The sequence below is a fragment of the Pipra filicauda genome, unplaced genomic scaffold, assembly GCF_003945595.2.
Source record: "Pipra filicauda isolate LSUMZ 115617 unplaced genomic scaffold, ASM394559v2 scaffold83_size3615187_pilon, whole genome shotgun sequence".
NCBI lineage: Eukaryota > Metazoa > Chordata > Aves > Passeriformes > Pipridae > Pipra > Pipra filicauda.
Window position 1 is genome coordinate 2,459,095 of NW_024105020.1, and position 22,872 is coordinate 2,481,966.

A 22,872-nucleotide genomic window follows, 5' to 3' on the forward strand; every position below is an offset into this window, starting at 1 on the left:
TTATCAAATGTCTGAGAGTGAAATTACTCAAAGTATCCTGGAAAAATCAGAGAAGGTACGACAGCTGTGACCATGTGGTGGTGATGGTGTGCTGAAAGTGCTTTGAGATTGAGACATTGGTATTTAGACCCAATTAATTGGTAAATCCAGTGTGTGCCTTGGCAGATCTTAGGGTTGAGATAAATCAAAAAAAGCAGCGTGCCAAATCTGAGATAGTTTAATTTCTATCATACAACCTTTATTCATATATAACTTTTGCAAGTATTTGACTTGTTTCCTGTGCTTTGGTTTGTGTCCTCTAAGCATGAATTTGAAACAGATGCAGCATTTTAAAACTAATGGTATACCATATAAAAACTATTTAAATTCACCCTTTTGGAATTTGACCTGTATGAAACAAATATAAATGACAGTGACTTCTGAGAGATGAGTATTTACATTTTCTTTAGTTTCCAAGTCTTACAAAACTGCTTCAACATTTTGGCCCATACTAGCAAAATTCTTCATCAGTAAGCTGATGTATAAGCATGGATATTACACATATATATGTAGATATCACTCACATATGTACGTATCCCCCAATGAAGAAAAAATCATGAGATTTTCACGAGCTTGTTCTTCATGTCTGAGCTGTGGAAAAGACATGCTGTAAACGATTAACAAGTAGATGTACCTTTGGGATTGTTTTAAATTGCAAATTAAAAAAAAATAGAGAAGAAAACTATTAAAAAGAACTGTTTTCCATTAACTGAAGTGTTTGCAATAAAGACAATTATAGCAGTTGGCAGTATTCTCCTTGAACCAAAACAAATAAATACATTTGGTGACATACGTTCAAGGAAATGTGATTGCTACAATGTTCATGCAAATAAGGAACAGCCTCACAAATGCTAGACATTTTGCCATCTGGTATTACCAAAGGAACACAACTCTCAACTTGTAGCTCTTCCTAACTTACTGCTTATAGATGGCATGTTAGGCATTGTCACACAGTTCTGCCATTTGCATAATCATTCTGAATTATTGCAGGTTGTGCATTGCATTGCCAGCAGTGAGCTCATTTGAGAAGGGGGTTCAGAGACCTGGTGACTTGTACGTCTTCATCAAGTATGTCTCTATCCAGTAAAGGGATAAAATGTCCTTCCATTTCAGGAGTATCACACCAGTGCATTTTTAAATTTGTATGAGACCTAGTGAAGAATGCTGCACTTGCTTACTTCTTAGAAATTGGGTAGAGACCAGTATTATAATTAATCTCAGGGAAACTGCCGATTCTCTGTTTAATTGCAAGCTAAAGTCCAAATGCAAAGCATCTCAAAGAGCGAAGAGATTCCAGATGGGGTCATGTAGCTGAGGATGAAGTTATAACCCGATCCCTGCAACTCCAGAAAAACCCAACCTAACAACAGCTATTCATTGTGGCAGAAAGTCTGCTTTAGACACAGAGGCGGTTGCTAACTGACTTAGCTGATGGGAGTATACTCAGTGGCATGATGTAGTAACTGAAGACCTTTGCTCCCATAGCAGTCAATGACAACTGCTCTGCCTCTGGCTTTGGCAGCATGTGTAGCAGATGATCTCGTGCGCAGGGACCCAATGGGGAGGCCTTCGCTATCCCCTTCTTCCTGGAGGAAGGCATTTTCCAAAATTCCACCCCTACAATTGCTGCCTCATACACTGCTTTCCAAGGAGAGCGTGTTGGCCCGAATAACATGTATTGCTCATGAAAAATATGGTATAAAACCCAAAAAACCCTCAACCACCTGTAAGTGGAATAAACAGATATGTATTTGGATGCTTTCTCCAACCTGCTATCCTGAAACCCTTTGCTTTACAATAAGCCCCTGTGTCTGAGAGCCCTACTCGGAGCCTGGCATCTGCCCTCAGACCCATCAGAAGGGTACTGTGCAGTCCAGTTCGAGTTAGCAGCATTAACAAGCAAACATAAGATTTTGTGTTCCTTTGGTGACTGCTGAGGCATTGTTTTTAAACGCTAATAGTGCCTAACATATCCTATGTATTTTCAGCTCCCTCAAGTCTTGAATTAGAATCAGATCACTGTTGGCCTTTTGGCTGCCTTGCCTTAGGCATACTAGGTAGCATCACGTGGGTAACCAATGCAACATATGTTTTACTAACTGGGAAGTTGGTTAGTAAGACAGTGTTTTTCTTATTAACACGTTGTGCACTTACATGACATTAATACATATTCCTGCTTTACAGATTTACAGTGCCAGAAGAAAAGCATTAGCTGAGCTAAGCAAAACAGGCAATCAGCATACTTGGCACATTGTCCTGAAATAACACATAAACTTTCTTAGACACGTTGGTTTTCTCTGTGAGGAGAATAAAACATAACAGACTGAAATGTGTAAACCTGTGTGGTTTCTCTGGTTTATGTTGTCATGCATTAAACTAGAAATCTGGAGGGGGGGGGGGAGGTGAAAGAAAAATTATTCTGAATGTCTGAATTGGAGCCAAAGTAGTTAATTTCTAAAAATTAATTCTTTTGTGTAATGCAGTGATTTTATTCTCTCTCCAGCTACACGCTACCAGCCATACATGCACTGTCATGCCAGTATTCATTTATTCATGTTCTGAAGTTGTGGTAGTGTCAAATCCATCAGAGAGAGGAGTTGTTTTAGTAGTAGTTTCACGACTTGGCTGATTAACAGAGATCAGAAGAAGCAACCTAACTGTGGAAACCACTACAGCATATAGTTTTAACAGCTCTTTAGGGAGCTAGTTAATGAAAGAATCACTACAGAAACACATCCATGTGAAAAAAAGGAGCATGCAACACTCAGAGGATATGTCATAAGTGGAAATATGTTCATAATTTCTATTTACTCATAGCTGTAATTACCCTCTGCCTTAAGAGTACTTTCAGTCTTTGTCAAAGTTGCTTAGATATTTCCTTTATCACATTTCAAGCAGAGAAGTTCTGCACAGACTAGATCCTGCCCTGTGATTTCTTTTTTATATTTCTGTAAGAATTTAATTATCTATTCTCTGCAAAGAAAGCACTAGCATTCCCAGAGACCTGAGCCTCCCCAGCCTACTTGAACTGGCATTCATCCGATTCATGTTGGTGCTTATTTTTGCCATCTGTCTGCAAAAGTTTTTAACTTTTAAGTGCACACTGGTTTATATGTTGCCGTCTAATTTTTAACTCTTAAAAAAACTATTTCTCCTTTTTTTTGTTGCAGTGTCTATGAGCCAGATAGAAATGTGCTGCGAAGGAAAGAATGGGAAAGGAGAAATCAGGAGGCCCAGCAGGAGGATGGCACATTTAACACGAGCTATTCCCTCTTCAGTGAACCATACAAGGTAGATGCTTCCCAGCTGTGTGACTCTTTTTTAATTTATTTATTCCACAGTTCAAAAATACAGTCTGCAGAAGGCATTGTCCAGGTGTCAGTACCCTCCCCACCAAATTCCCAGAGAATATGCATGATTCATTGAGAATCAGATTTTATGTGTGTATATATATATATATATGCATATGTATAGAGCTTCTTATAGTATTCAGCAGCAAGAGTAAAATAAACTAGAACTATCCTAACAATATTTGAGACGGAATTAAAGCTAGGAGGTGAAGGTGACGGTGCCCTGTTTCTGCAGCACTCAGAAGAAAACAATTGTGTAAGAATAGTGGGTGAAGGTCAAGCAGTACAGTAAGCATTATGCCGTGGCCAGGGTTAATGTAGTGAAATATGTTGCTGTTCGCTTCTTTTTTTTTCTATAAGCATTACCAAGAAAATTTATCTACTATACGTGTTTTGCCCTCACCAAAGGCAGAAGTAGCTTAGGAGTCTCAGCTCCCTGTTTTGCTTCTCATGGTAACATTAGTTTGATGAGGCACAACGTCTTTTCTCACTCCGTGTTAGAAGGCTCAAGCAGGATCTTCTGCACTTTACAGAAGGCTGAAAACAGAGCCCTTGTGAACAGGACCAGAGAGCAGTATCCCACAGAGGCTGCTTCTCTTCCCCAGTGAAACCAATGACTTTGACAGCATGCATCAAAGCATCATCATGTATTGTCTGGTGTGCCTTTCCAGTAGTGTCCAAGTTACTGTTACAACCACCACATTGTGAAGTCTTTCCCTCCATGCAGCATCACTTGTCCTTGATGCTTTGGGTGGTTTAGTTCCTCTTTCCATGACCTGGCACTTGGCTTCTGCACTTGACTTCCATGCTTCCATTTTTCTGCTCGTGCTTCAGGGTCAGCTTTTAGCTTGCTCTTCTTCCAGATTGTTTTTTGTATTTAGTCCCTAATAAAAAAGAAAAATCTGCCACTTTCAAACCATGTCCCTTGATGGAACACAGCTCTATCTGCCTTGAAGCTGACATCCAGCTGCCCAAATTTCAGATTCATTACAAAGACATTTAGAAACCATGGCAAATGTCTTGAACTCCTCAAGGATCTACTTGAAAAAGTCTACTGTGAGACCAGTCAAGGGCTAATCCATGGAAGAGAGCCTGAAAAGCATAAGTCAGCTGTGACTAGGTATTTCTTGAGGGCTCTGTTTCAGTGAAGACCTAATGATTTTCCACTTGGTAGGTCCAGTTGAATAGACCACTCACAAAAAGGACTGGGCCTTTTGCTGGGTCCCCACTACTGTTTTGTCTGTGGTGCCTCAGGTTGGTAATACTGAAGCTCAAATTACTTATAAAAGTGGTACAGTTGGAATATTTTGTGCACTTTGATTATTACCTCTGGGCTAGTGTACTGACTATCATGACACAGGCGTGATATGTCAGGGACACACCAAGAGTTTCTGAGTTACGATGTCTGAAGGCACCTCTATGCAACCACAGTTTAATTCTGTCAACTCTAATAGGAATGACTGAAAAATCATTACCAACTCTAGAAGCAGAGAGGATACTGAGTGGATATCCTACAGGGTGATTAGAATAATGGCTCCATCCTTGCTTCTTATCTTTAAACACTATGTCCCTCTTTTGGACAATCATGTAAAGAAGGTGCTGCAGAAATACATCCTACAGCTAACTTTGTCCGGGAAACATGGCGAAAGGCAAAGCCCAGGACAGCAGTATAACTCACAGCTCTGTTGGTGTGACAACCACAGTTGCTTGGGGCGACCAGTCATTCTGGTAATATTAGACATCAAAACTTCATCAGTGACGTTCTCCGAATGTCATGTATACATTGGCAGTGGACCATTGGGCTGTCTGAACTCATCCAAGCATTTGTGAACTTTCAGTGTGGGGGACAGAACTGTGACTTGGGCATTTTGATCTTATTGTGGAGAGAGGCTAACTGCAAAAGAGGAAACCTTTCTGCAAAAGCAAAACTGAAACCCATTCTTAGTGCATTTAAAGATGTTCAGCTTTTGGGTGTTTCCAAAGGAGAATGAAATTATAGCAGACATTCACTGCAAGCTCTGATCAAATTCAGTATTCCTCTGCACAGCTTGAGAAACATGAGTTAAAGCCAAAGGATATGCCATTCAGAAGGCCATATCTGAAAATCAAAAGCAGACTGGAAATCTCTTAAATCTTATGTCCTCTCTCACCTTGACATGTATCACTACTACTGTAACATTGAATTTTCTCAAAAATCCTGACTCTTTGGGTTGCCCCTTATCCTGTTCAAAGTATCCATAGCAACCCTTTATGAAGGATTACAGGAAATCCAGTATCATTTACTTAAAATCTCTTTTAGAGGGGGATGTGAAAAATAGAAAATTAGTTCTGGATATTTTCTGGACAGAATATCTTGCCCCATTAACCATGTAAGTATTTTTAATGAGGAAAAAATTCTGATGGCCTTCTGGGCAGCCATCAGGTTTATTTTTAGAAGTGCTGGATGTTGCCATCTTCAAATGCATGGATTCATCTTGCATTGCAGAAGAATATCAGAGCACTCTAAGTTAGACATGTTTGGACAAAATGCTTTTCCTAGTTACTCATTTTGTGACCATGTTTTCCTTATGTGAATGCTTAAATAAGGCCATCAATGTTTCAGAGCAAATAGTAGGACAAACTAAAGCTCGTAGCAGGTTACCTCAGATCCCATCATGTTCCCAAGAGGATTTAGGTGAATTCTTCTTTGTGAGATCAGCTCCAAACAAAATCTCACCTCACATTATCCCCAGTGTGTTCTGGAGGAATAAACAACACAGACCAGTTGTCAGCACATGCTGTGATACCAGTTTGCTGCAATTATTCTTGTGGTTATCTGGGATCTCTCAATACAAGATGTCTATGTGTGACCTTCACATCACATCCATATAAAAGGCAACCTGATGACTTTTCTGAGCTAGTGATAGTCTACAGATAATCTGCAATGAGGCTTTTATTTCCTTCCCATCCAAATAGCAGCCATTAGAAAAAAAATAAACCTTCTTTTAGGGAAATTGGATTTTTCAGGGGCAAAACTTGCACACAAATTCTTTTATGCTCATGGAGCTAGCGGCATCGGGGTGGAGAACTGCCCTCACAAGCTATGCATGCTGTAGGAGACTTGTGGATGCCAGGGGCCCCATGCCATTTGGTGATCCTTGTTGCCATGCTCTGGCAGGGAAACAAACCTCATACACACACTGACTGAATCAGACTGAGTGCAGGCCCAAGGACAGATCTCCCTCCATAGAGGGAAGCTGGAAAAATATTTCTCTACAAGGAATCTGCACAGGGTGGAGAATCCACAGGAAACATAGAAGAGACCCACTGGGGAAAAGGAAAATTCCCTTTGTCTTCTGGAAAACAATTCTGCTGGCCAAGGAGATGCCCAAATGTAGAAGTTATTTTATTGACTCCAGGAGACATGTGAGTGTATCTCCAACCTTCTTTATTTTCAGATGTATGTGATGCTTCCTACTTTTGAAGCCTCATTAATAGTTTCCTCTTCTTTAGGATATTGATGTGATTCCTGTGAAGTGAAGGAACACCCCTTTTTAAATCACTTGCTGTCTGTGAATTAATGCTTCATAGTTCTCTCCGTAGCAGGTTGTTGTCTTTATGATAGTAACAGCTGTATGTGCAGAGGGAAGATCAGGCTGTAGTGGTTGAACCATCTTATTCCAAGTTTGAAAAGTAAAGTTTTGGATGCAACACTTTTGAGTTTTTCCCTTCCCACTCTCCTTCAATATATATTTTTGATATATATTCAGGTCTATTAGCACAGTAACAAATATATATCAGAAAGCTAGCTGGGATATATTTTATATAGTTACAAGGTAGTGTCCTTGAAATTTGAGGGCAAAAGTTTCAAGCAAAACAGGACTGCTTCTACTGTTTGACTTAAGAATGCTTCCACTGTAGTCCTCTGAAAATTTGCATTTGGCAATCACAACACTCATTTACGGGGCGTTTTTGCTTGGGTTTAGCTTTCCTACTAGGAAACCCTAAAAAAGCATTGTTCCAAACTGGGTGTTACCCTTACATACCTTCCCTTACATATTCCAGTTTTCTAGAGTAACTGATGTGCTCGCTACATCTTTCATATTTTTTAACATAACTTTAGGGGGATCTTCTCCAGTCCCTTTTTCTCCCTTCTTTCTCCTTCTTTCTGTTTTCCTCTAAAACAGAGAGTCTCAAGATGAAAGCTTAGCCTTCTGAAACCACTAGGAGTTTTCCCATTTAGACTCTATGTCTAGAAGAGAGAAAGGAGAATTGCACTACCTCATTACTGTCTTCCTCTGAAAATGTAAAGTAAAGGACATCACACGCCTGAATCTTGGCAGGGTTCAGAAAAATCCCTACTGCATAAATGCTAATGATACACTCTTTTGCTTACAGTGGCTTTTTAAAGCAGGAGTCTTCAATCTTTTCCAGTATGTTTTATTTGCTTGTTTTATTTCTTTGTGAAGCTTCTGCCTTTTCAGTCAGGAAGTAAATGGGTTATTTTTAAGACAATAATTAATCTTAAAGGGTAGGAAGAGTGTCTGTATTCCCTCTGCTACTCACAGCAAACACTGAGCAATGTGAAAAACTTGGTGGGCGTTCTGTTTACTTCTTCTTTAAAAGAAGAGAGTGCCCTGGAATGAGCATCCTGTCAGAGCATTTTCAAAGAAGGGACATAATCATCTGTACTTTTCTCATTTCCCACAAACTGTTTTCAAGTCACCTTATAGCATTTGGCTGGCTTAGATTGATGAATTTGTTCAGTGCTTGCATGGGACATTGTGTGGCTTCCCAGATGGTTATGAAAACTTAGGCAGGCAGAGAAGGAAATTGGGAATGCAGTGTTTTCATTCATGGCTGAAGGAGAGCTTGCGTTGAGCTATAGGAAAAGTTTTATCATGGTCAGATTTAATCCAAACCATTCTGTGTAGTTGCAATAATAAATTTTCCAGTTTCCAGGTAATATACTTTAAGTACGGCATGATATCAGTGATAGATTTCTTTTTTTATATACTCTAAGGCCCTTTATAGCTTTTCCAGTTCAGGGTAGATTTAAGATGTTGACAAGTGTCTTCAGAGACAATAAGGATTTTCGATTTCATCCCTCAACGCTGCTGCTGAATAAGGCAGTGCTACTTCAGTAAGGATTTCAGCAGAATCATGCAGGGAACTTTGTTTTCTTACATTGACTGTTGCAGAACACTCAATTTTTGTTTTGCAGACTAACAAGGGGGATGAGCTTTCCAATCGCATCCAGAATACGTTGGGCAACTATGATGAAATGAAAGACTTGTTAACTGACCGATCAAACCAGAGCCATCTCGTTGGGGTTCCAAAACCTGGGGTTCCTCAGACGTCTCTCCCCAAGCCTGATGACCATTTTATTGCAGACTCAAGACTGCCACCTCCTCCTCCCATTTCAAGCACTACTTCTTCCAAACCATCATCCCTAGCTGCCCAGCAGAGCAAAAGTACCACAATGGGCTGGCAGAAGACTGGGCGTAATGCCGCTTCAGATGGCCAGCAGAGAGTGAGCAAACATGGACACCGGTCGCTGGAGTCACACAAGGGTGACTTCAAGTTGGCGAACCAAAAATCCAATCTGGAGAAACTAAAACGCTATGCATCGAGTCCCACCTCCTCTTCCTCCACTTCCTCCTCCTCCTCCTCCTCCTCCTCCTCCTCTTCCTCCTCCTCCAATACTGCCCAGCAAAACTCACTGAGGGCCACGTTAGGAGACAACATCAGTAGAGTGCAGCAGCCAGCAAAGCTCAGTTGTAGCTCAGAAGGAGGAACTCAAGCACAAGAGAGGCCAGCAAAGCATGGTGGTGGGCACTGCGTCCAAAACTTCCCACCCTCTCTTGCTTCAAAGCCCAGTCTCGGTCAGCAGAAACCAACAGCTTATGTAAGGCCAATGGATGGTCAAGACCAGGCTCCTGATGAGTCTCCAAAGCTGAAGTTACCAGCAGAGACGACTAAATCATATAGGGGAGTGCCTTCCAACAAACCTGATTCGGCCAGGCCCAAGTCAAAGATAGCCAAGTTCAACATTCCTAAGCAAGAAGAAGTAAGTGTTTTTATACTTCTTATGACATACCCCTGTAGATGGATGGATGATGCCTTATTGCACCTGTTTCTTTTACACATTTTTAACATATTAGTTTGCATGTTGAAATTTTTTGGTAACATAGACATAGTAAATTGCAAGTAGAAGTCTCACAGTAATTTAAATATATCTCAACAGTGTCATCAGGATCTCGCTGTCATCAGGACCATAACACTTCTACAAAGGCACATTTTCTAGTAGTATATGTTATTTCACTGATTTTTTTTCTGAGTGTCCACATATGAAATCTGGATTTTCTTTTTCTAGGCAGGTATATTGCTTCTTACTGTTCATTGACTTATTTCTCTGTGGCAAAGATGAAATGAAGTGCATGTGATTAGGAGTAGTTCTGCTACCCTTGATGTCAAAGTAGTTTCACAATCTAAAAAAATTACTTATATAATATGAAATTTGTGAAAAACATTATGAAATTTGTGGAATAGATGAGAATACAGCAAGGAAACTCTCCTTTTAGTTCATAGTTTATGTTTCATTCCAATCTATGAGAAGACTGAGGTTTGCTTCTTAAGGAATTGCCATCTGTAGAAACCCGGTGTAGTGGGTTGACCCATGCTACAAGTATGAGAAAGTGTCTGAAGAAACTTCTAGACAACATTTCTGTTACCAGCAGTAAATATGAAAGATTTCTGCTTTACATTCATTTATTTCACATTCATTTTATGCCAGTAGGACATTTTGCTTTATCACTTCGACTGTGATTTTCTGTTTGGTCTTTTTGGATGGGGAGGAAATGATCGATTTTGGCAGAATAAAGGGTGGTTTGTTTTTTTTTTCCAGGGGTGTATTCAGAGGCCTGTATGCCATTTCAAAGATGGTCTCATCATACTCTTATGCAAATTGGTAGCACTCCCATGACTTTAAAAATTCATAGTATTTATAGGACTAAAAGACTATTTGACTGAATCTCTGTGACTTTCTCAGAGAAGACACAGTGGTTGTTTACTCTTACTTGACAGCTATGGTGTGTCTTGATATGTTTTTAGTCTTAAAATTTTGTTTCTGGCATTGTTAAAGGAGAGGAAAATCTAATTTTTGAAAGAGTTCTCTGGCCTCTTAATGCCCATTTTTCAGAAATGGAGTTGACTCTTGTATTCCCCCTTTGGTTTGGTTTGGGAGAGAAATCTCTCTGGAAGCAATTACTTCTGTGGTTTTTCTATAAGTGAAAATTCCATCAGTTCCAAACAGCACATAGGTGATATGTTGTTCCGGAAAAAGGGGTTGTTTAGCCTCTTAAGCCAGATTTCATACACAAATTTAGCATTCACAAACTGCTGTAATTGTGCAGATAGATCAAGTAATTGCAGATACTAATATCCATTTAGCTATTATTGCGTCTTTCAGGCTTGTGCTTCTATGTGCAAGTGGGAAATATTGTTAGAATTAAGGATGCCTGTGGCAAATATCTGGCTCTTTTGCATTTTCCCCCTTTACATGTATGCAATGCTCTAAGGACTAGTTTGGAAAGTAGTTTTGATAGGCAATCATTTTTTTGTCTGAAATTCAGGATTTACCATTTGCATTCAAATTCACCTACCTCAGGAAAGAAAGATTTCATTTGTTGTATGTAATCCATGCTGATGCATAACAGTAAGTTTATACTGCAGTTTCTAGACATGTAGACGTATTTGAGATAGCTTTAAACTTGTTTAGATACTGATGGCAATGTCGATTATGGTAGGAGAGAGTGGACTGCAGAGTAACCACTAAAGTATTGCCAACTTCTCACAGATTTTATATGATGCAGTATTAATAAAACAGTATTTGATAACATAAAATAAACATTCAACAGAATTTGAAGGAGGTGGACAGCAGCTATTGTATAGTAGGTTAAAAATAAATATTATGAAAAATGATGGACAAATTACTAAGAAGACAAATAGTAGGTACTATAGGTGTTGGGGTTTCAAACTGGAGCTAATGAAAGACAATATTTAGATCTGCAAGATCAATGCAAGACAATGTCAAGAGAGCTGAGAGTCCTGGTGATAAAACTGGCCAGCTTTTTTCCTTTACCCTGATGTTTACTTTGTTCTACCTTTTTCAATCCCAAGTGGCACAAGTTGAAATTGGTAACCCACTGGTATTGCTACAGGGAGAAATGTTCACAGAATATCACAGAATATGCTGGGTTGGAGGGGACCCAAAAGGATCATTGAGTCCAACTCTTAGCCCTGCACAGAACCATCCCCAAGAGTCACACCATGTGCCCAAGAGTATCATCCAAACACTTCTTGAACTCTAGTGCTGTGACCGCTTCCCTGGGGAGCCTGTTCCAGCAGAGACATCCTCTTTCTAATATCCAACCAAAACCTTCCCTGACACAACTTCAGGCCATTCCCCTTGGGTCCTGTCACCAGCCACCACAGAGAAGAGATCAGTGTCTGCCCCCTCTCTTCCCCTCACAAGGAAGTTGTAGACTGCAATGAGGTCTCCCCTCAGTCTGCTCTTCTCCAGGATGAATAGACCAAGTGACTTCAGCTGCTCCTCATACGGCTTGCCCTCAAGACCCTTCACCATCTTCATTGCCCTCCTTCGTACACCCTCTAATAGATTAATGTCTTTCTTATATTGTGGCACCTAAAACTGCCACAATATTCAAGATGAGGCTGCACCAGTGCAGAGCAGAGCAGGGCAATCACTTCCCTCAACCGGCTGGTGATGCTTTGCCTGATGCTCCCCAGGACGTGACTGGCCCTCCTGGCTGCTGGGGCACTGCTGACTCATACATTGACCAAAACTGAAAGTTTTTTCAGTTGATGTTGCCTCATCCATCATCCTCTTAAATTTCTGCTTTTAAACTCATAAATTTTCTTCAAATGTTCACCATCCTCTGTTAGGGAGAGAAGTTTTAAGCTGCTTTCAGCACAAAAGCTGTCATGATCCTGTGAATATTTGCAGGCAAGATGAGGCTTCTGTTTTTCAGGGTGAGGCTAAGGGTGTTGACCAGGAAGGGCCTTGTATCCGTAGTGGCTGTGGAAAGAGTAGCAATGCCATATAGGATGATCATGAGGGAAAGCAGGCTACAGCAGCGCCTGGAAGCTACGTGGAGACAGAAATGAGAGTGGCAGAAAGCTGCCTAAGATCAACCAGGAGAATATAGGAAGAAGGACAGGGGCAGGGAGCTTGGGGGTAGGGTATCTGGAATGCCGATGGTGAAATGAAGCTTTTTGTCTGCTAAAATAAAGAGTGAGTGGCTGCAATGGGCTAGGTAGGGCAGTTAGTGTGCTCTAGGGGTTAGTGTAGGCAGCACTGTGAGGTGTTTCTGGCTCCTGGTCACCTTGTTGTCCACCAGAACCCCCAGGTCCTTTGCTGAAGAGTTCATGTCCAGCCAGTCAGCCCCCGACCTGTACTGGTGCTGGGGTTATTCCTCCCCTATTCAGGAACTTATGTTTTCCCTTGTTGAACTTCTTGAAGTTGATGTCAACCCATTTCTTCAGCCTACCAGTGTCCCTCTGGAAAGCAGCACAACCTTCACCAGAAGGTCCTATCAGTCACTCTTCCCAGTTTTGTACCATCTCCAGACATGCTGAGGGTACACTCTGCTCCATCATACATGTCATTACTGAAGGTGTTAAATGGTATCGGCCCCAGTATTGGCTGTGGGGACTGGGCTCCAGCAGGAGTTTGCACTACTGATCACCACCCTCTGGGTCACTTTTATAATAAAGCCTTTGCTTTCTGTCTGCGTGTCTAATTTTGTCATTACACAGGTTTTTTTTAATTTCAGCTCTTAAAATGTGTTCATAGTGATACCATGGTCCAAAGCCTATGGTTTTCAACTTAGCCTAGAAAAGTTCTGCAGCTGCCTAACTGAACTGAAAACTGAGCTGCAGAAGGCTGTAAGAAGAAAAGTTGCAAAGAGGGGAAGCAGATTAAAAAGAAGAAAAATTGGAGGGGGCAAGGGGCAGGGGAGAAGCTATTGAGCCTGATCAAGTAGAGAAGTGAATGGAAAGAAGTGACCATTTCCCCAACTCTTGCAGAGTAGGGGCACATGAAGTGATGAGCACTTCTGTGTGATGTTTCAGTTTTAATTTGAACATCATGTGACTTTGGGCAATATATTGTTGTAAATCTTCTGGTTTACAAATCCACTTACTAATGCATCCAAGTTGAGTCCTCTGTTTCTGTGCACATATGTTTAGCTTATAGTACTTTCCAGAATCTGTCAGTATATCTAATACTCCCTCTATACTCTGCTTTTGTAAGAACCCACCTGGAGTACTGTGTCCAGCTCTGGGACCCCCAACATAAGAAGGATGTGAACCTGTTGGAGCAAGTCCACAGAAACGACACAGACATGATCACAGGGCTGGAACACCTCTCATATGAAGATGGGCTGAGAGAGTTGAGGCTGTTCAACCTGGAGAAGAGAAGGATCTGGGGACACCTTTTAGCGTCTTCCAGTGCCTAAAGGGGGAGCCCACAAGACAACTGGAGAGACTTTGTACAAGGGCATGTAGTGATAGGACAAGGGGTAATGACTTTAAGCTGAAAGAGGGTAGGATTAGATTAGATATAAGAAAGTAATTCTTCACTGTGAGAGTGGTGAGGCACTTGAACAGGTCGCCCAGAGAAACTGTGGATGCCCCATCCCTGGAATTGTTCAAGGCCAGGTTGGATGGGGCTTTGAGCAGCCTGGTCTAGTGGAAGGAGTCCCTACCCATGGCAAGGGGCATGATTCTAGATGATCTTTAAGGTCCCTTCCAAACCAAACCATTCTGTGATTCTGTGATACCTATGCACTTTCATTTGTGTTTCCCAGTTTGAAGGAACCTTCAATGGAAAAATAAATACATAATGAAACCAAGTTAAGCCTCCCTGTAAGAACTGGAGAATAAGAAGTATCCTAAAAAGTGTGTGTGTCTTCAGCAGGATACAAACTCCTCTTATGTATATCCCATGAGGTTTTCAGAGAAACAGGGCACAGAGTTGGCTGCAGTACAGTTATTATTCACTGGCAATAAAATCAGTTGAATACAAATTATAGACCATTACTTTTCAATACATGAAAAAGGTTGATTTTTAATGCAGTTCGATACCTCATATAATATTTTTAATCAGTTTTGGAAGGCCTTCAATACCTTGACACAGGCTGAAGCTTATAAATTTTTTTAATTGTTGTAATGAGAATAATTTGGATAGACATGTGTGTAGAAAGGTAACAGTTACTCATTTGGGAATTTAATCTTTAGGACCAAGGTACATCAGTGTTAATTAGAATCCATACCCAACCTCCTGGTCCTTCCAAAATTATCATACTGCTCTGTAGAAATGATAGCTCATCATCTCAAGTACTGCTATTTCACATTTTAAACTACTTATAAATTACATTGCTTAGGTACCCACTGTATTGGATAAAAGGGAAGAGAAATTTGATATGAGGGTATAGAGGAAAAAAGGCAGAGAAATCAAGTGCCTCATTTTTCTAAAATGTTCTTGAGTGAAACAGTAAGAAAAACCTAGGATGGCAAATCATGTTCTTTATATTTGAGTTCTGTTTTCAAATTTTATTTTAGAGGCTGCGTGCTGCTTTTTTATTACATTGAAGAAACCTTACCTATTGTCCTTTACTTACTTCTCTTAAGGGTTATGGAACAAGGAAATAGAGATTGTATTCAGGAATGACTATCAGTCTAATGGTAAAAAAGAAAGATTTGGTTTTGTTAAATTTGGGAGCACATTTATGTGAAATGTAGATAAGGTCATCGTGAGGACGTGTTCTTATTTCACTTCACGGAGTACTTACACAACTTCTTCTGCAGCAGAAATGCACAATAGATTAAATGTTGAGTTTGTTTTTTTCTTTTCATTTTTACCCTGATCTTACTCAGGCAAATTCCTATTTGCCTGGATAAGATACTCTCTGCAGTCATTCTCCTTCAAGGGGCTATATATAGCTATCAGTATCTGGCACATGCACTAGCAAGTGTACTTTAAATCTGCAATCTTTTTTTTACCTCTCAGCTCTGTCCCCACATATTAATGGAAAGCAAAGACACCCTACAACTTTTTCCTCCATCTGAAAAAAGTCTTCAACATTTGGCCTTAATGTTGGTAATTTGTTCAAAATCAGTCTCTTTTAAGAAGAGCTTTGGTGCATAGCACATATAATAAGCAGTTCCATTCCAGTTTAAAATTTAAAGTGGAAGTTCATGTGTGAAAAAAACAAGTGCTGCTATATCTTACTTGATAACAGAAGGTCCAGAGTAAACTAAAGAGGGAAGATACTCGTTATCAGTGCATGCTTCCTCTGGAATTACCACATACCTGGATCTATGGGGCAGTAGAGGTGAAACAGTGTCTCAGGAGGAAGGAAAAGGGTTTAGAGGAGAACTAAGTGCTTTTCCTCAGAGGCCCAATGCCACATCCCTCTGGCTCCAACAGATCCTGTTGAACCGTTGCAGGACTAAGAGCTGAATCCAGGTTTTTCTTTTCTACTTCCCAGGCTGTTCTTTTCGGTCCCAGAAAGGCAGAAATGAAAGTAAAAGTAATTGAAGATGCTTTTAGACAAAAAGGGAGGGAGAGATTGAATGCATTAGCAAAACGGTCCAGACTTCTTCCGGCAGCGTTTCAGGATGTGCCCAAAGAGGCTGGAGACATAAGCTCAGAATTAAGTGTGTTGATACTTCTCTACCATTTATCGACTTCGTTGAAGAACTTGCAGTGCTTGAGAAGCCAGTTAGCAATCACAGCACTCGAGTACTTGTAAGTATGAGCCAGTTGTAGATGTTTTCTTTCCCAGATGTTCATGGGAACGAGTTAGCAAGCTGCGTTTACAAGAAGAAACAGATCAATTCATCCCTGTAATAGTAGCACTGACCTTCCCCACAAATAAAGGATGTTTTTCCATGCTAAACAGGAAGAACTGCATAACAAGAGCAGTGTGGTGCAAAGATCCCTGCTAGTTGTGAGTTATTCAGGACCTTCGAGTGTGTCTGTAGGAGGGCTGTGCATTACTGCCTGTTTTTATGTAGGAGAATTCAACAGAGTAGAACTGCAAAGAAAGAGTGTATTAAATAGAGTAGTGTTGGAAACGCTCTTAACGAACACAGTGGAGACCACAATGTGAAGGAATGTTTTTTTGGTATAGTTTTCAAGTTGTGACTCAAGCCTTTGCCTTTCTCGCATTCTGCAGTCACTGAGGCACACAACAACTCTGTGTGCAGGCAGCTCCAGTGAACACAGTGGGCCTAATCTCTCTGGTTATTCTTCCATGGCAGCTCTTGTAGAGGGAAAATCCTGTTTAGGTGCCTTTACTTTTAGAGCTCCATACTGTTTCTACCCTCAGTGAAACAAGTTTCTCTTTTGAATTAATTGTCAGTATATTTTTTTCTTGGAAAACACTAGCTAAACTTATCTATAGGTTTTTCAAAATAAAGAATTTAATAGAATCATAGCCTCTAAACTTTTCTGTATGGACTGATTATGGTGAATCTCTTATTCCTATTTGTTTTTCATTGGTAGGATGACTATGATCAGAGAAAAATATCTTGAAATAGAATGTAAACTTACGATTGTCAAGAGAATTCCTTAATCTTTGCACCTGCTGTTTTGCAAGTTTTCTCTGAGGTTGCTGCTTTCTAATTACGGAAAAAATATTTCAATTCAGTTCATTGGGATCTTTCATAAGTCGGATACTCCCTTTGATAAAACTGACCTTTCCATCTTTTCAAAAGTTGAAAAGCAACCACTTTTGGGGTAAGGATAGCTTGATTGATGTACAAATATGATTCATTGTGAGAAACGTTTATTCATCATGCCTTTTTGTTTTAACCCCCCAGAGTGGATAGTTTGGTTTATGAATCAACTCTGGAGCTGATACAAGAGTGAATGCATAAAAATGTCCACAACCATGTATAATTGCTTTTTTAGTTCCTTGTAGTAAGCACTAAAGTTATTGATGAAGGAAATAAGATTTCTGGAATTAAAAAAACCAGATTTTAATGGCACATTTTGTCTGATTTTTTTTCAATCCGTTGTAGTCCTTATGATGATAACTGCATGTAATAAAAATCCTCCCAACCAGAAACAAAGCAGTCTAACAGACATTGTTTATGAAATGTGCCTGAGAAGATACTGTTATCACTTTTCCACCTTTGCCCTCATTAGCATGGATTGCTCCCAGGCCTGTAAGGGTATTCAGCAGTTGGAGAAAGCAGTCCTTTCTGGACACGGCTGCAGGAGCTGCATGCTGTGGCATGGTACTCCAGCCAACACAAGAAGCTGTCCTCAGTGTAAGGTTGCAGCTGAGCATCTTCTCCCCATCTGCTTCATGGCTCCTTGAACAGAAGAGCACTTAGGGTTAGGGTACAGAGAGAGAGACAGGGTGGTCTTGCTGTGGACTTCAGATTACTGGAGAAATACTTAGATGCACTCTGTTTCCCAGACCTCACACTGCACAGCACTGGAGCATTGTATCGGTGCGCAGTCAGGTGTGGAGTCCAAGCCCTTGTTGCTCCTGCAGGGCAGTTATATTAATGCCAACTCACATTCTCCTTTCCACTAATTATAGCAAGGTAGGGCATTTCTGTCTACTCTTTGTCTTCACAGAAATCTGCAAGGTGGTTTAGGATATTTAAAAAAAAAAAGCAACAATGAAAATTATTTAACTGCTTTGTTCTGTAGTTTCCTGGTCTTCATGAATCAGAATGACATGAAAGTGTCACCACTGAACATACTCACTCGGGTCAGGTATGACTGATGAGCAAGAGAACCAAAGGAAAATAAAGCGAGCTTCACAGATCACTGTTAAATTCCAGCTAAATAAATAATGTATATGTGCCACTTGATGTATAAGGTCAAAGAGGTCAGATCTCCAGTAATTGTTGTAAATGCATCCAGCTAGGCCAGAAGCAGTTAAAATCTTTATTTTTGGTCACATATTCACTTAACAGTAAATGAAGACAAATATACCCTTAAATATCTGCATGTAACATACTTTATTCACACTATGTGTCGTAAAGTTGTCATTTCTGTAGCACTTCTGAATCTATCTGAAGATCTATCCCTGTGGTATCACAAAATAGCTTCCTAGAAAAGTAATTAACAGAAGGCTTTTTTTTTTTTAAGTTCAGAAAAGATAAATAACATAGGCGTCTGATTTCCTGTCACTCTTGGTTAACTTTATATGAAAATGGATAGCTTCCAAATTAAAGCAGGCACCGGACTGTCTGGAGAAAAATGCATCTGTAAAGAAATGTGTACATTACATATTCATTTAGTTCCAAATCTCTTTAATTGTATTTTATATATAACAGTCGCATGTTCTGAAATATGGTACCTTTTTTACTTCATGTGTCAAAACCAGCATGCCAGAAAGGCTGAGGTTGTTTCTTACACAATTTAGGTTAAGCATTTCCTTTCCCAAATTCACTCATACATGTCCACTTTCTTCCTTCCCCACCAGCATGTTTCTCTGAGCGGTGGAGGCTCAGTATGAAGTGGCTTTACACCATGTTTTATTAAGAAGATAAATACACAAAAATCATTCAAGCCAGTGAGCAGCACGGTCAGGAATACTGAGAACCAGCATTTTCCCCCCAAACCAAAAATTGCTATTTGTATTCCTCTGCATTTACTGCAAGTGGCTGTAGGCTAAGCTTGTATAGCTAGAAAGAAAGGAAAACCAAGAGTATTTCTTGTTAACTCTTATGGCTAACAGATGTTTAAGGAGAGATGGGGTGGAAGACACTCTCTCTCTTTGTAACTATTTTGAAATGAGATAGAATCATAGAATCATAGAATCATAGAATCGATTGGGTTGGAAAAGACCTCTGAGATCATCGAGTCCAACCCTTGGTCCAAATCCAGTCCATTTACTAGATCATGGCACTCAGTGCCACGTCCAATCTGCGCTTAAAAATCTCCAGGGATGGTGAATCCACCACCTCTCTGGGCAGCCCATTCCAATGCCTGATTACTCTCTCTGTAAAGAATTTTCTCCTGATATCCAACTTAAATTTCCCCTGGCGAGGCTTAAGCCCGTGCCCCCTTGTCCTATTGCTGAGTGCCTGAGAGAAGAGACCAACCCCCACCTGGCTAGAACTTCCCTTCAGGTAGTTATAGACGGTGATGAGGTCACCTCTGAGCCTCCTCTTCTCCAGGCTAAACAACCCCAGCTCCCTCAGCCTCTCCCCAGAGGACTTATGCTCCAGTCCCTTCACCAGCCTTGTTGCTCTTCTCTGGACCCGCTCCAGCACCTCAATATCCTTTCTGAACTGAGGGGCCCAGAACTGAACACAATACTCAAGGTGTGGCCTCACCAACGCAGAGTACAGGGGAAGGATCACTTCCCTGCTCCTGCTGGCCACGCTATTGTGGGTGATTTTTTTTCTTGCACATGCTAGACATTATTAGTATTCAAATACCAGCAGCATAATGCTAATCAAATTTTGCATTTATTTAAAGCTAGTTGCACAACTGCGGTCAGATACAGAGGCAGGTACAACTTTATGTGACTGCTGCAGCTTTGAGACCTGAAGTAGAAAAGGGGAAGACAGCTGTGAGATTATTGATTAGAAATGCAATCAAACCCAGTATTAATATAACGTATATAAAATGGCCATGATTTGGCAGTTCTGCAATATTTTCCAAGAGGCCTTTTCCAATTTTAATTACAATCCCAGGGACATCTGATAAAAGAAAACATATTATCAGAGACATCTGATACAGTAAAACATATTAGCTGGGTAATTTCTGATTTCATGGAAGTAGCAGTCCAGAACAGAAGTATGCTGTCTAGAAAAAAGACATGGGATGGAGGACCAAGTGCAATGTGACAGTTGGAAAAAATACCATTAGCAGAAAATGAAGTCTTCCCTGCACCAAATTGCCAGTGTTTAGCCTGCAGGAAAAGTTAAAAATACGTAGATAGAGAGGACATAACAATGAACTGAGCTCCATAACTGTGGAGGAGTCTGAGAAAAAAATTATGTGGGAGTCAGAAGAGGAAAGAATGAAATTATTCATTTGGGAAACCCACCAAAAAGGAGTTAGTCACGGTCTAAATGTTTGTCCTCATAGGACGACCAAGTGCAATGTGAGACAGTTTGAAAAATACCATGAGTAGCAGTCGTAATTTATGGTAAAGTCTGCATGAAAGATCTTCCAGTAGCTTAGAGATGGCTAAGCAGGAACCAAAACTTTATTGTTTTTCTGTAGTCTGTTTGTTCCCATGAGGAAGCCTTAGGGAACACCCATCCTTCCCATGCTGTTCCTGCTCCCAAGTAGGAATGGCCCTACATGCAGAGTACATCCCTGAAAAAAGAGTCAAACTGCATGACAGTGGTTGTTTCTAAAGAAGCTTATCCTATCCCATGAGAAGAAAAATTTAGACAGTGGGCATCACCACCTTCACATATGTGAATCACTGCCTCAGGAGGAAAGCGCATTACCCTTCTTTTCCCCCATAAGCAGTGTCACAATAGGCACAAATCTGGGCTTGTGTGTAGATGTAGCTTCAGTGGGAGGTGGAAGAGGTGAAACGTCACACTCACACAGGGTGTGCTAAAAGTCTGTGAACAGCTTCTACACAGAACTGACATTTTCTGAAACACAGCAAGTCCTTCCTCTCCCCCCCACCACCTCCCCAAAGGGATTAGTGCTCCTGATAACACCCACTTGCATTCTCATCAATAAATAAAAATTATTTTTATTTTCTATTACTGAAATTTATTGCATTCAGGAATTTCAAAGCTCTTTATAAGCATTAATGACATCTGTGAAAAGAATATTTTAAATCTGGTTACAGAGGGATTAGCTGGGGTAAAGGTGAATGGGGTCACTTTCTATGATGGTGCTGCTGGCAGAACAGGCCAACTTCTTTTGGCCCCATTTGCTGATATAGGTTGAGGGATCAGATGGAAAATAATGTGGTAGGCTGGGGTAGAGGACGGAATGACACACCCGGATTGTACGCCTTATTCCATCCCCAGACCGAGGCTGGACAAACTTGTGGCTGGCCACAGGCCCAGAGCAAGAGCAGCCCGGGTGAATTGATGTCAGAGCAGAGTGCAAAACCGCAGAGACCGAACCCCCAGTTCTTTGTTCCGATGTTTGTGCTACAACTTGCCACATTGCAGAGTGGCGCATGAAACTCTGCCATAACTTTGTGCTGGAAATGGAAGTTAACACAGAAGCGTAAATAAAGGCTTCTTACTAAATTCTGAATTAATGTTTCTCACTGTATTTCTTCCTATCATTTAGGTCGCTTTCAGACAGAGACAGTTTCTGAGTGATTATGTCACTTACGTTTTACCAGCTGCATCTGAGTTATTCACTGCACATCCTCCACTAGAAATTAATAGGGGTTTTGCCATAGCATTAAGTGGCAGCAAGACCAGGGTTTGACAGGGAGGAATATTGTTTTTCTACATTGTACGAACTTCCTTTGGTCAAGACAATATTGCTTGAGGGAAGATGGTCTTTTTTCTTCAATCTTCCTCTGTTTTGTTCCAGAAGTGCAGCTGTCATGCTTGTGGTTGTTTTTTGAAATCATTATTACTTTGAAGAAAGTTAACAATAGTAATACAGAATAACAATTGGTGGCAGCAGTTGGCATTTGAATTCAGAAACACTATGCTGCATTAATCTATTAAATTCAGGACATATCTTTAGAGCATCAGAGGAGCTTCTTGACCAGTCTGAGGTGTTTGAGTAATTTTTTTCTCTCTTGTAATTAAAGTTTCTAGCTCCCTGTTCAGAATCAGTTTCTTCACCAACTGTTCAGTGAATAAATCTATGTGAGTGATTTCCTGACAGTCGTACATTAGGAATTATGGCATATCTCTGCTCATAACTTACAGAGCTATCTCAATACAGAGAAGAGACCATAAAACATGCCAAATGGGGATTTCTCAGTATGCTAATTGCTGCTATATAAAGAGCACGGGATGAAGAGCTGACACAGAGGAAGTTCAACTAGAAAGTACCTGCCACAAATCTTTGAAGGTCCACAGAGAAGCAAATCCTTCTGCTGCCACTTCCTGGCAGAGCTCTGCTGAGCGAAGCCTTTGTAGCTGAGTGAGCTTGGGCAGGGAGGGCTGGTGGCTCCCTGCAGGTTCTGTGGCCAGACAAGATCTGGGACAGACGTCTCGACTCTGGGAGCTGCTGCCATCATCTAGGGGCCTGTGGAGTCGGCAAAGTACCAGTATAATAAGCAGTCCCCACCTTCTCTTGCCTTCTCAGGTGTGGTGCCCAGGCAGGGTTCTCATCTGTTCTAAAATAGACCCAAATGCAGGCCTCATTAATTTCTCTTGAAATGGACTGGATTGCATTTGGCACTCCCATTTTCTTGTGTATGAGCTTGGTTCTCAAAATAAAGCTGCTGTTTTCTTTAGACTGAATGTTTGTGTATTCAGAGCAAGGCTGACTAAT

General features: G+C 40.7%; 1 protein-coding gene across 2 annotated transcripts in view; it reads left to right on the top strand.

Annotated features, from left to right (window-relative positions):
• AFF3 (AF4/FMR2 family member 3) overlaps positions 1 to 22,872 on the top strand; it is a 331,674-nt gene that overhangs the window by 46,865 nt on the left and 261,937 nt on the right. For both annotated transcript variants that reach the window (XM_027718125.2, XM_027718126.2), the window contains exons 2-3: positions 3,210 to 3,330; positions 8,593 to 9,438. In XM_027718125.2, coding sequence (XP_027573926.2) covers positions 3,210 to 3,330; positions 8,593 to 9,438 — 967 coding nt within the window. The remainder of the gene's footprint in view (positions 1 to 3,209; positions 3,331 to 8,592; positions 9,439 to 22,872) is intronic.